The 15269-nt window shown below is 37.4% G+C and overlaps 1 protein-coding gene across 3 annotated transcripts in view; it reads right to left on the bottom strand.

The window, feature by feature from the left end:
• Positions 1-15269, bottom strand: part of arhgap17a (Rho GTPase activating protein 17a) — a 56634-nt gene that overhangs the window by 38905 nt on the left and 2460 nt on the right. For all 3 annotated transcript variants that reach the window (XM_081392775.1, XM_081392774.1, XM_081392773.1), the window contains exons 2-4: positions 4220-4259; positions 953-1057; positions 772-848 (exon numbers count right to left, since the gene is read on the bottom strand). In XM_081392775.1, the coding sequence (XP_081248901.1) occupies positions 772-848; positions 953-1057; positions 4220-4259 (222 nt within the window). The remainder of the gene's footprint in view (positions 1-771; positions 849-952; positions 1058-4219; positions 4260-15269) is intronic.

Genomic DNA, 15269 nt, shown 5'->3' with positions numbered 1-15269 from the left:
CGTAGCAGCAACGTCTGCTGATTGGTCCAACTCGCTGTTACCATAGAAACGTTTACCTTACTGGCGAACGGCCCGCCGCTGTTGTTGTAGTGCACTGGGTTGCTCTGCGTTAGGACGTAGACAGCCATACCTCAGCTTTCACGCTTTTCCACTTGAGAGTTTTCATTTACCATCCGAACCACATCGTCATATGTGACTTCAGGCAGGTTGCGGAGAGATTTGGTCCAGCAGTATCTATCGGACTCCGCCATTGTAAAAAGCTAACCGGAAGAGCCGTATCCCTACTAAAAGACGTACTTCCGGTCTTCAATTTTTTCGTGACATAGGCCTATATAGACCTTATGCATAACAGCGCCATCTTTGATTTTTAATGGGAATAAAAGTGAGGCTGTGAGGGATAGACATACATCTCTTCAGAGGGTTGTACTGTTATTTAATGTGCTTTTGAATTGTTCTTTCAACGAAACACTGCAAAAATATATTTCCAAGAAACTTCAGTAGACATAGAACTCCAGACACCACGAGCAGTGGAAAACTATAAGTGATCTAGTAGCTTTATACAGCTTTTTACAGAGGATGCCATTGAAAACATATTAAGTCTATCCCTCACAGCCTCGCTTTCATACCGGTCATGGCGCTGCTCTGAATGTCTATAGTGTTCTTTTGAACAATTATCTCATTTGTATTATCCATTAACAATCTAACAATAAAGAACCAGATTTAAGAGGAAATCAATTTAAATCTATTTAAATGTTGATGTTGTCCAATTACCCAATCAGAGACTCCTCCCCCAGCTGGCTCCCACCATCCTGCATGGCCTGTGACAGCGCTGTTAGTGGAAGCTTTTTCTGTGACAGAAACACAGAGAGTTTGTGACACAACGTGCAAAGCAGATCAAATATAAAGTGAAGACTGATATTTTGTGCAGTCATAAGCACTGTTATGCCCTTACATGTCTCTTCTCAGCATCAGTGCCTATCTGCCCCTGCAAACACGCAGTCATTCTTTTGTGCGTGTTGTGCGAAACGACTCGCACCGACTCCATACGCCGCTCAATCTGTGCAGGATAAAACAAGACATCAATAACAACCCACAATTCATATTGAGCCGTGGCTACTGCTCGATGCAAAGTCTGCTTGCATTGTGGTGAAAGTAAACAGCCTGTAAAAAGTGCCTCAGGCATGTTATGTAATAAAGCAATGGATGCCTCTGTGAGATGAAACTCATAGCCTTCACCCTACAGCCTTGGAGTTTGTGTCAATTAACAAGTGTTGCTGATAGGAAGGACTTAAAAGAATTTTTTGCATAGTCTTAAGGGTGTGGTAAGGTCAAGCACGATTTATTACACCCCTCCCTTTGGAGGCATGAAAAAGATATGTTATGTTGCAGAAAGAAGACAAGTGTGACTCATCTGCCCTATTGGGACGCCTAAGATTTAGATGCGTGAGCTCAACACTGGGATGCCATAAATAGAAAATACAGATGCAGGCCAGACCCTCTTTTTCTACTTCTATCTGTTATATAAAAAAAGGGGTGCTAATGATGATGGACCCTTTTCACATTTCCAGGTTCTGAGAAGAAGTCATCGTCATGGGTAAACTTCTATAGCCGTGAATGGGAGACGATAGCAAATATAATTTTTGCATTTGCTCTAAAAAGAAAATAAATCTGGAAAAACATTTCCACGACTTTTCAAAACAGGGAAAAAAATACAGAGAGAAAGATGTCAAATTTGCCGTCACTCAGCTGTTGTATTAGAAAGGTAACATAACACAAAGTATAGTATTGTAAATGTGCTATAACTTTTTTTTAAACTAAAATATTAAAAACTTTTCTAGATTTGATGACAGAAACGCATCATCACAGTCCATGAAAAGGGTCTATAGATTAACAAAGTAAAAAGAAAACGAAAAGAGTGAACAAATAATCATTCATAATCTTAATAGACAATTTTATTTTTTACATTTATTTTTTCAAATAATTGTAGAATAATTAAAAATAAATTATTTAAATCAAAAATAACTAATTTAATAAATAAATAGAATACAATTAAAAGTGATGTGTCAATCCAACCAGCTCTGAGATGAATGAGAAGACAAAATATATGAAAATAAGAGAAAAAAAGACAAATGGTCTATCATGAGGGAATGACTACAATCCCATGAAGCACTACAAATGATGTAGTAAAAATAAACATAACTGACAGTGACAATATAAAACTACTGATTTATAGTCATTAGCTGTGCAAGTATAAACTATAAATAATAATTTTAAAATATTCATGCAAACATATGACTCGATTTCATTATTCACAATGCTTCATGGGAGTAATATGGCGGATATCACTCCCATGAAGCATTGTGAATAATGAAATCGAGTCATATGTTTGCATGAATATTTTGCAATACATTTCATGTCATGATAATCTGATTGGTGGATTTCTCTTCAGGATATTTATCAGTTTTTTTATCTGGAATTTGTAAAAAAAAAAATTTCAATGTTGAAGTTGAAAGTTGCTTTAGCTGAAGCATTTTCCATTCCACTGCTAAAAGACAAGTCATTCTAAACCAATAAATACATCTGCAGCAGAAAGTATTTTGCAAAATAAAATTAAATAGCTTGATATGATTGTTTGACCCCCTTCCAGTATACAAAGCATTTACAATTGTGTCTGTTAGAACGAATTGACGACTTCTGGCCATTAATGAACTGCTCCAACATTTATAAACTGATAAATCATATTAATAATGTATAACTCTAAGACCTGACAAAATGTGATCAAAGTACAATGTTCAGTTGTATTGATTTTGGATTTGACTGGCATTTACTTTTTAATTCATTATTTAGGCTGCTTATACAATCTACCCGCAATAAGTTCAGAAAAAAAGTGCGGGTGTCATCTTGTAAGTTTTGTCAGACCAGAGGTCCACTGTCTAAGACTTTGAAAAATAACGTCATGACAGACATGTCAGCTTTTTGATGCGAGCAGGGTGGGCCTGCTCGAACACATGTCAGCCCTAAAAACAACCATGAAAAGAATGTTACTTCAGAACTGTGAGAGCGGTATGACTGAACAAACAGTGAGGATCCGAATGAGAGAGAGAAAAATCTGACTCATGTTCCAAAAACAGCCCAGTTCAGGAATTCCACAGGCTGGGAGAGGAGATAAGCACCTCCTCACACTTCTCTGCCTCTCCTTTACGTCATAACATTCCCTCACAGCCGTCCCGACGCAGCTGGGTCAAGCGTACATTCCGCTCAGGCGTCTCCGGCATGAGAACCCCATGAGAAGGGGAATCACTGACTGTTATTGTCCGGGCTTTTTCTGCTGAGGGAGATCCTGTTCGAGGGGAGTTGTTTGGATTATCTGGTGTGAGAGGTCTTTAAATGTTTGCCTGTTGCCATCACAGACAAAAACTGGCAAGCAAACGGCAGACTAAACACAGAAACAATAAACTTTTTTTGTACTGGAACATATTATACGGGGAAACACCACTATAATACTGATTAGTCATTGGCGAAATGAAAACCGCAGGCACGTCCTGTTCGGACAAGCGATTAGGGAAAAACTGGACGCTGTTCAAATTGGAAGGGAGCCACTATCCAGATGCTCAAGATTGTCAAAAATGTCCCCAGAATGCATCTGTGAGTGGCACGAGTGTAGAAGCCCTGAAGTAACATGGGTGTCCAGACAGCTGAGAATGGGGTGATGGGAAACCGCTGTGATCCTCCCTGAGCTCCATGCAGAACCCAGAATAAAAACGTGTGTGCCACGGGGGGGATGTCAGAATAATTTGCGCTTGATGCGTCCAAACATCTCAGAGATAATTTTAGCCGCAGCCGGCTAAGAGCGATAAACAAGCTGTCAAAAAAGCTAGCGGACACAATATCGGTGGAAGTTCAGATAATGAATCGCGTTCCTAGATTTCTAGAAGGTTGTTTTGGCACAATTTCCATAGCAACAAAACTTTGTACAATTTCACTGGGGACAGTTTCACATATAAAGAGATTAAAAGACTCATGACGCAAACCATTATGCTGACCGTTGAGAAGAGAACATTCTGTCTAATGTGACAAAAATAAATTGCATGGAATGGATTTGCTTGACATAAAGGAGTTCACCTTTCCCAAGCCAGTGACTCACTAGTTTCCCACCATTTAATGCAAGATGGATAAGAGCCAAAGAACAGGAGACAGAGATGGAAAGGTAAGCAGTCACCTGTAACAGGTCATCACTGAGGACCTCTGTTTTCTCCGCTCTGTAAAAGAAGTCAACAGATCATTAGAAACGAATCCCATATTTATTTAAAGACACAGTTTGGCCAAAGTTTTGTGACAGTATATTAATAATAATAAATTAGTATAATTGTTATTTTTAAATAAAAATAATAAACAATTTCACTCTAAGAAAATTACAATACTAATATTTAAGGCTGTTTTAATTTCTTCATTTTTAAACATTAAACCATTAAGCTTTTATTTTGGTGGAAAAACACAACAAGCCCTTAAAGGCCCACTGAAGTGCCATTAAAACGTGCAGCATTATTCAATGTGTTGACGTAAATTCCACGGAAACAGGAAAACATAGATGGGACATATCAAGCAGCTCGTCCCCTTTTTTAAAATATCCAATAGCGTTTTGTTTATTTCATAGCTCGGCAAGAGCCGTTGAGCTCGGTAAAGCCACAGTTTCCTCCTAATCTCCTCCATATCGCTTTAAAACAGCATTCTGTGCAGAATTCAAATGGGTCCAATATGTTTTGTGGTCCGCGCCGACTTAACACATTGGCCTATGATCCACTCTATCATCATCTATCATCACTCCTTCGCCCCAATGGAAAGCATATATACACTGTCTGAATCGTTCCCTATCCCCTACATAGTGCACTGTGCCATTCACTATGTAGAAAATAGTAAATGTGTGAACAAGTGACCGATTTTAGCCGAAGCTTCAGCGTTTATTAGGGGGCGTAGGGGGCGGGACGCTTCAGATTCTAGAGAACATTTGACTGGACAGAAAAAGTGCAGAGTGATGTCATCAAAATCACTGATCCATATTGGCGAAAGTGAGAGACTAAGTTTTGAATGCTTATATCTTCTAAATGCGAATATTATCATTGTTTTGGAGCACACTAGCTTATAGATAACGGTAAGGCTAACATATTCATCCTAAAAGACAAAACACTTCCATTTTGATTCATGGGGACTTTAAAGCTTCTCTTTTGCTGACAACATGGAAAAATGGTTGAAATATGTTGCATTCCCAAATGCACGTTTATGTGATACAAACTCAGAGCAGATGTAGAGATGAGTTTGTATGGAGCAACATTTACTGCAAATCGAACCATTCTGAGACATTGAAAGCAAGTTAGTGCGCAAACATTAGGAGTAGTGGGTAGTGAACACACACACACACACACAAGGAGCAGTGGGCAGCCATTTTTGCTGTGGCACCTGGGGAGTGATTGGGGGTTAAGGCGATTTTCGTCCGATTTTGAGCCGAATTCTGACTCGTGCGACTCTTTTTCGGGTCGGGCCGATTTTCAGCTTTGTCGTGCGTCCTTTGTCGTGCAGTGTTCGTGCAGTGTACAGGGGGAAACGAGAGGCGATTAACCTCTCACGACCGGCAATCGGATGGTCGGATGAATTTCAGGCATGTTAGAAATTTTGGTCGCCCCTCGTGACTATATCGCACAGTTGAAGCAGAGCTACGAACCGATTGCCCTAAACTCAGTGTTTCCCTCACTGCGCCTGCGTGAAAACAGTTTCATCCGCAGCAAAAAAAGAAAAGAAAAAAGAAAAAAAGGGAGATCTTTAAGTTCTGTAGTTCAAAGCTATTACTGTTGCTTACCTCCAGTTCGTGTTGCAAAATGGATTAACCATTACCCACTTCTTCCAAGCCACCTGCGATGTACACTTTGCCTCTTTTATAAAAAAAATGTTTTGAAATAAAGCTGTTTTTAATTTTCATTGATGAATTATTGCAGTGTTCGGACATATTATAGACTGTTAATAATTAATTATATGTATATAATTCATTGTAATCGACCTAAATGTTTTAGACAATTTTTAATGAGGAGAAGTAAAGCTTCTATGTAGGCTAATATTTTATTATCCACACAGCGCGTTGGTTATGCGGTGATGCGCTATGAATTTGTCATGAATTGACAAATTGTTGCGTGGCTATTTAATTATAATAGCCTATCAGTTTAATAATAAAAGTAGCCTTCCCTAATAATAATAATAATAATACAATAATACTAGCCTACTAATAATTTAATATATAAATTGGAAATGCTAAATCTTCTTGATATTGATAGCTGATGCTTGTTTTGACAATATCTCTGGATAGGCTACATGATATCGTCCATAGGCGCAACCCGGCACAAGGATTTATCGCGCTGATTCGTGCATATTTCACACGTATAATGTGAGCAGTCAAGTCGCAGCTCGACGTTCGGACCGTACAGTGTGAGCACATAAATCCTGAGCTTTGGCTTTACATCGCATGCGATCTCGTTCAGTGTGAGTAGGTTCCTTGCTGAAATCGCAGACATCGCACAGTGTATGCTCGCCTTTAGGTGCCTCGCTCAAGGGCACCTCAGTCGTTTCCTGCCAGTATTGAGACTTGAACAACCAACCTTCAGGTAACCAGTCTGACTCTCTAACCATTAGTCATGACTGCCCCTAAACCTGATCCAACACACCTGTCTGTAATTATCAAGTGCTCCTAAAGATCTTAATTAGCTGGTTCAGTTGTTTGATCAGGGTTGGAGCTGAACTCCGCAGGAAGGTAGATCTCCAGGAACAGGATTGGGCACCTCTGCTGTAGAGTGTAGACACTAGTAATGACCAAGTCTAGGAGTAGCCAACAGCTGACAATCTGTCTGATGAAACCAGCTGTCCGAAATGGCATTTACTTCCCCAGGGAATTTTAGCAGTCCACTGCTGGCCTTGTGAACAAATAGTTAAGGCCCTATTAATAGTAAACTAACTTTGACCATGGCACTCTATCTGAGACAGAGAGAATGTGAGAGGACAACACCAGCTCAGTTCACACACACAAACATCTATCACACTACTGTTTCAGAACAATGACTCGAAGACAGGTTGTGTGACCTCACCTAGAAATAGTCCTCCTTAATTATCTTTTTACTGTTTTGTCAGTGTTAGTTACCTGAGTCAGTGTTTGCTACTGTAGATCAGATCAGAAGATCAGAAAGGATATCAAGTATGCGGGAAAAACAGTGATAACAGGTGGATGTTTATGGTCCGAATGGATTTATGATCCTACAAGTTCACATCAACATAAAAACTATCATACAATAATTTGTGACAATAAAACACTGCTGAAATGTTTCCTGTGTGTGTCGAGCTGGGCCTGTTTCTGTGTCTGCACCTTCTGTTGTGGCAACGTAATATTCGGAAGCATGCCGTGGAGGATGTCATGTTACACAATAGTGTAAGCTCATCTGTCATAACCCAGAGTATTAGATTCACTGTACACTCTTAATTGTTCTCCAAGAGGAAGACAGTAATCATGCTATTGTTTACAGCTAAGACCTTATTTTGCTAGTGTCTTGGCAGTAACTTCCCATAAATATCAAGTTTTCTTAAATTATAACAATTAGGCCATATAATTATAAACATATAATAAAGTAAATGTAAATTATAAAGGTTTGTTTCCTTTAATTATAACAAATTAATTTTAATACTACTGATTGTAATGGAACAATAACATAATTGGTTAATTGTAAAAGTTACCATTTACATTATATAGCCTACCATTCAAAAGTTTGGGATTGGTAAGTTTTTTTATGTTTTTGAAAGACGTCTCTTATGCGGACCACGGATGCATTTATTTGATCAAAAACACACAGTAATATTGTGAAATATGATTATATTAAAATAGAAAGCAGTTATTTTAAATTGTATTTTAAAATGATGGCAAAGCTGAATATGTAGCATCACTACTCCATTCTTCAGTTTCACACGATCCTTCAGATTTCATTCTAATATGCTGATTTGGTGCTCAATAAATAAAATAAATGTATTCATTTCTTTAAAATCTTACAGTGGTTATGTATAAGATGTTTATGTTACATTTTGTATTGTTTTATGTGAGTTAATGTTTATTGCATTATTTATTGTCATTGTCGTATATTATACACTAATCATGAATGCTCATGCCCAAAGCCAATAAGTTGTATTTCTTTTTATGATTATTAATTGTATTTTGTTTCAATTATTCTAAAATCTCCAGATGTAAAAGCATGCCTTTTGTCATTTATATTATTTACTATCACATCTGTTACCAGAGCTGGCTTGAGAGTTAATTGTGGTAATTTTAAGACTTTACGTTTTATTTTTGTTATCAAAAAAAAGTAATAAAACAATTATTGCCATTGTATTTATTGAGGAGCAATAAAGCAGAGACGATCAGCATTAGCTTAATAGAGCCTGACTAATGTGGTTAAAGCACAACACAGCGTCTGATTCTGTACAGTTTCATGTCTTCCTTTAGTCTGCCATGTTACCCACAAATCTCAGCCCCAGTTCCTCCTCCTGCCAAAACTGCACAGTTGTAACCTCGTGACAGTGGAGGACAGCTGCTTTCAATTAACACAGGAGGGTGAGAAAAAAGGCCTACAAGACTTCAACCAATCCAGATTGAACTCTAAACATCTTGAGTGTGTCTGAATCAAGCTCTTGATGTCACATGTAAAGAAGAACTGAAAGTAAAAGGTTTCCAGAGCTCAGCAAAAAGGATTTCTCTGCACGCCTATAGTCTACCAATTGATCAAAATACAGTAAACAGGAGTGATGCTACTTAAAACTTAAAAAATCTTGCATACAATTCATTGTTTGTATTCCATCCATTGTGTGTGTTTTTTTTCTCAGGAATATTAGCCTAAATCTGTTTTTGTGCAAGTGAAAGGAGAAAAGATACTGTTGCAGAAAACAGCATCTGTCTGGTGTCTATATTTAAGCAGCACACACATACATGTTAACACAAATGTAACTCAAATGGATAATTTCACGAAACCATTAAAAAAAAATCAAATCTGTAAACTGTATCTGTATAAGGCATTAACTAAAAGTGTTTTGCTACTTTTTAAATGACATGAATATGACAGAACAACATCACGTATACACATCATCCCATTTCACAACACAAATATTTGTCTGGAGTAAATGAGTGGGGTACTGAAGATTAGAGAGTGGTGCAGGGATGACGACGAAATCTATACTAATTCGCTATACATTTTTTAAAATAAAAGTAACACCATTTTCAATTTGCTGTGTGATTTACGTTGTAGATAAAAACGTTATGTTATGTTACGAGAGACCTTATTTTCCTCTTGTTGTATGTACTCTTTTAATCTTGTTGTATGAACTTAAATTCATTTAGTCAAGGCTACTAAAAAAATGGTGTCAGGTTAACTATACGTTTAATTTTTGTCCTGTCAATTAAATTGCCATCATTATAATTTTAGCTAATTAGACTCTACAGTTACGTCTAATTAAAGTTAAATACTTGTGTTCATTTAAATTAAAACCACTTTTTACATAGTAACAAAAAATATTACTTATGTAGGTTTAAGTGTGAGGTTTAATGCATATATTTATACTAAGTGCCCATGCCTAAACGCAGTCACCACTCTTCTGCATAATAGAAACCACAAAATTCAAAACATTACAGATAGTCCTCTAAGTTTCTAACATAACTGAACATTAAACACTAACATTGACTAACAACATCTTTCCATTTACTGAAAAACACATAAAATAACACTTTAATCCCTAAATTTACCCTCCAATTGCAAAGCATGCTGGGAACTACAGATCCACTGCCCAGTTAGTTGTCAACAAAAAATGATTCATGTTTTCACACAAATTAATTAAGTAAACTTCAGTTTTAAATATATTAGGTTGATTGAACAATTAAAATAAGTTGTAACAAAATGTTAAAAATCATGTTACTTTAGCTTATTTCAATTAATTACATTGAACAAAAGGCAAAAGTTTTTTGTGTGTGTGTGTGTGTGTGTGTGTGTTTTGTAGGGTTACCATCATGGTGAGGAGTGGAGCAAGAGCTTGGTTTGATAACAGATGTGTGAAATGTTCTATATTGCCATAATCTTTCAGCAATGTCTATATGCTAATGTTATCAAAGCATTGTGCTACCAGCTAGCAAGTAAGCATTTATTGAATTAGCTAAAGCTAGCCAATGTTTTTAAGTTGAGATGATAACTTTAAGGTAAATGTATTAAAACGTATGAATACAAAATAAAAAACTGCCAGTTCTGTTTGCTTCAAATGAGAATTTCTTAACTTACAAATTTTGATGTAACTGATTACCTCAACTTTTTTGAGTTTTGCCAACTTGTTTGGGGGCAGAAATCTCTCAGATCTCCTTAAAATTTCTTCATTTGTGTTCGGAAGATGAGGGAAAGTCTTTGAGGGTGAGTAAATGGTTGCAGAGTTTTTGGGTGAACTAACCCTTTAATGGCGAAGATTTACAAGGCAGCGAGAACAAGCTTCTCTCCCTATGTTGCTGTGTACGAGCACCATGAAAATTCATTGCAACAGCCACTAGGCAGCGAATTCCGACAGTCATGCCTGAATGTCGTGTTGAGCAGCGGAAAGGCGGCTTTACACCAAAACATCTTAAACGTGCTTTGTGGAGCTTCTTTGCTCTTTGGTGTATCAAAGTCGAAACTGTTGACGTCATTTGTAAGTTGTATAAGAAACCGCTGTTATAGAATTCACATCCCAATGTTTTCTCAAGAATGTCATGATGAGGGTCCAGCAGTTTAAACGTTTGTTTAAAACATTACGTACTTTAAACAAAGTCATGTAATTTCAACAAAATTAATTTCGATAAAAAATGCGGTGCTTGATTTGGTTTATTTGCTCACTGTTATGCGCCGTCTTATGAGCCCCTCTAACACAAAGTATGTCTTTTAGAATTCTAATATAATTCTAATATTATTATGATTTAAGTAAGAAATTCTAAATAAATTTCCCAGCCATTTTGACAGCCCTACATTAGGCAAGCATAAGATAATTCTTTTAAAAACATTCAAAAAGAGGCTAGTGCTAGTGTAGCTAAAGTGTAGCTAGTAGGCTAGTGTAACGCAAAATTTTGACTCTGTTTTTTTTTTTTTTTTTTTTTACTTTTGTTTCTCATTAACAATTTTGTATACACAGTGCCATTTATTAAATAATATTAAAACATTAAAGCCAGTCATTGTCTATTGCCCTGTAAACACAAATGTTTTACATGTGGATAAAAGAGAGCTGGAATTCTCATCTCTTCCTGAATTTATTTTGCGAACAATAAATCACTTCAGTGTGATGCAAAAAGCAGACAAGAAAGCGGTTGAGGGTCAGACGGACGAAAGGAAAAGGGGGTTGTTGAAGTGGCTAGGCGCAGGGCTCAGCTGGTCCCATGGTTCCTGTGATTGTGCGGAGGCAGTACACTGTGTTCGGCATGCAACCCCTCAAAGGAAATCTCTCCTTATTCTTTTTTAAACAGGAAGTCGTACTGAGGAAGCTTCATTTCTATGAATGAAATCAAAGAATCAACTCTGTGGCAGATCCAGCAATGATCTGGGGTTTAAACTGTGTAATGTAAGATTCTATCTGACGATCTAAACTGCACGCTTGTGCATAACACCGTCCCAAGGCACATTAGTGCCACGTTACCTCGCAATTTATCAGAAGACTAGAACCACCTGTCAGTTTGCTGATGATGCACATCTATTGTCTGCTCAGGCTTTTCACTGGCCTCGGGTGCTGTTTGTTTCAGCAAAGAGGAAAAGCAAGATTGTAGTCATTAAAGTAAAAGCGTGGCTGTTTTGATCGCCTGTTACAGAAATCAAGCAGTAAATGCAGAGATTTCTACGGTGGATACCATATCTACTCTTAATCATCTTTGATTTTTTAAACAAAAATCTGTTGACTTCAGTATGTTACGCTCAGCTCATACCAGGAATGGACAAAGTGCTTCAGGCCAATCACTAGCCATGTGTTCATTCACTGAATAGAACAGAGATAATGTAAGATAAAGTATCATTTTATGGTTGATGGGTATTCTTTTTCCCCTTCAGGACATAAGGCCGTCCACAAAAAGCCTAAATTAAATCTGTTCAGCATTTAAAGCAATCGTGTCTCATCAGAAAATTTGGACTAAACCACTCAATTCATATGGAACAGTTTTACGATCTCTTTATGGATTTTATAAAGCATCAAAGTGGCATTTGGACTGTCAAAGAAGGGACAGATATCTCTCAGATTTCATTAAAAATATCTTCATTTGTGTTCCGCAGATAAACGAAAGTCGACATGAGGGTGAGTAAATGATGACCATTTAATTTTTGGGTGAACTATCCCATTTTAGGCGCATCTCTTGCACTAACGGTGATACTCGCAGAGATGTGTCCTCTGAGCCAGGTAGTGTTTTTACTTTAACTTACATTTCTGACCGCTTTTTTTTTTGCGCCTCCAGTAAAGGAGTGGAACAGCAAGAGCCTTTATCCTCCAAACATTCACCATGGAGGAATGAATAAATGAATACAAACAATAGACGGCTGTGTATTTATAGGACAAATGGCCGCCAATAAATTTGGAGGAAATATGGAGACAACATTAAACTAATTATGTGAGAATGGTGTATTAAATGAATAATTAATAATTTATTCCTTTTAAATAACTGTGCATTTTTAAAAGTGTCAAATGTTTCTAAAAGTTGAACAAAAAAGTAATACATTTCACCTCGGGCGAACTGGTTGGATTTTGAATTTGATTGGAATATATAACTTTAGCTGGAAAATAACTTTATTAAAGAACCGCTATAAAGCCAAAACAATCTTACCTTAAATTATACGTTTATCTCTGTAAAGCTGCTTTGAAACAATCTACATTGCTAAAAGCGCTATATAAATGAAGATAACTTGACTTGACTTGACTAGTCGACCAAATCATAAAAAAATGTAGGCTACGCATCCAAAGAAAGCATACGATTGTCGCATTTTGTCCCCTTAGCGCACAGAACTTTCAAACTGCTCCTGAAGCAACCGTTACGCTTATTCACCATGATGAAATAAATGAATAATACATTTATTAATATATCCACTTAAAACAAATAACCCTCAATATAGCTGAAAGAAAATCATACGTTTTCTAGGGCTAATCAACGCAAATAACGATTTAATAATTATAAAATAATAGTAATAATAGTAGTAATGAAGTTTTATTGGAAAGATTCTTGTAATTCTCACCCCGCACTCCAAGTTTTGGCTTAGAATACATCATCACATCTGGTCAGGCGGCCACATATGATCTAGCCGCAGAAGTTCAAACATTTCAATGCATCTGAAGTTCAAATCTGATCCAAAATCTCTGTATATATGATCGGAATCCCATGCAGCTCCTGTACTACTCTGCATTGGTAATGAATGGCTTCCGGTCTGACGCTTTTCATTTGTCGGAGATAGTGGAAAGGAGGCTTAAATAAGTAAGTAAGTAAGTACCCACTCTTTTTTAACGTTCAAAAAATCAGCATGTATTTGAAGTAGAAATCTTTTATAATATTATAAATGTCTGTACAGTCACTTTTTGATCAATTAAATGTATCATTGCTGAATATAAGTATTAATATCTTTATAAAAAAAAAAAAAAGAATGGTAGTATATGTCTACCCTGGCTGTTCCTTTCAGCAAAAGGGAAGATTACAGGTCAGGTGGACTATACCTCATCTTATCAAATAATACTGCTGAAGTGTTTATGATCTGCCAACAGACTGAACACTACAGAGCGTCATACTTCTATGTAAGGTCAAATGCCATACCTAACACAACAGCTCATTTAGCTCATGGGCATATGAAAAGTTATATTTGAGGCCCAGTCACAGACATCCATAGTTGTGAATATTACTGATGTAATTGGCTTTGCCTGATGCTTGATATTAGCCTTTTATTCACGCTGCTAGGCAGCCTGGATACCATGGACCAGATTTTCCCCTCAAAAAGGGAACCAATCACAGAACGGGGAGGGAGCAGCAAGACGATGACGACGTCTATGCGACACACCGAAGCAGTTTGTTTATATCTATGGATCCAACATGGCATCAGACACGAAGTTACCTTTCGATGCAGCCTTAGATAGTGTTCTAAGTAGTTTAGAACACAAGTTTATTTCGTCTTCACGAAACATGCGATATATCGCCCAGCCCTACGCTCTACATACGTCATCTGGTATAATTGAAATGATTGGCTATGAGCTACGTACAGGCGCATTTGATAGACATTCGTAGCGCCCAATAAACGGCTATAAACCACGCCTCAAATACGAGAAAATGAACATGTGGTTCCCAGACCACGTCTCAATGAGAAGAGGTCTGACGTTAGCCAGGCTAGCTTGATATCTGAATTAGGTTGAATTCAAAACCAAATTATGCTTTTTAAGTTCATTACTAGTATGTAGATTTAAAAGTATAATTTCACACCTCAGATTTTATGAAAACACACTGGGCTGTTTTGTGGCGGTGGACGAACTGCCTTCTTTATAGAAGATAGTAATTTTCTGAGGTGACTGAGATGGCTGTTAAGTTCCTGCCAGGTATTCCAAACTGCAACAATTATAAATCACCTCTGAAAGGGAAAGGCCTCGCCCCCCGTTTGGGCTTAGTGTGTGTGAACACCAGTAAACTGTTAGCTACTGACATTTCTCTTCTCATACGGCTCTATTGTCATCAGGCTGCAAAGTCTCTGGTGGCTGATCGAATTGCACACATTTAAAGGGAATGAGGCTGAGGACATGGATGCCAAAGGTCAGGTTAACCACCAGTTAAATGAGCATAGCTAGGTAGGTGCATTCCTCCCAGTAATTGTGCTATGATATGTAAAAAGATGTGTTGTTATCTCTAAAACTATCTAATCGAGCGAGATTACTGACATGAATTCTCAGATAGGAATGTTTACATGATATCTACCTACAGTTGCGATAATCTTTTCTTCCCTATTGTGACGGATATCAGAGTGAAACAGCCTCTTGAACAAGAAGAAATGTAGGGTGGGATTGATTTTGTCCACCGGGAATTGATTGGATCATTATCGTGAATCGTGATCTAATGTGAGTGACAGGTTGTCCCGCTCTCACACCAGTAAACACATCAGAGATGTTACTGCAAGAGGGAGGGGTAGTCATTTTGTTTAAAGATTACAAGGACACATGAATTAAAAGAATAATAATGAAGTGCACAG

This window comes from Scardinius erythrophthalmus, assembly GCF_964197995.2.
Source record: "Scardinius erythrophthalmus genome assembly, chromosome: 18".
Taxonomy (NCBI): domain Eukaryota; kingdom Metazoa; phylum Chordata; class Actinopteri; order Cypriniformes; family Leuciscidae; genus Scardinius; species Scardinius erythrophthalmus.
This window is presented reverse-complemented; position numbering and strand designations above follow the sequence as displayed.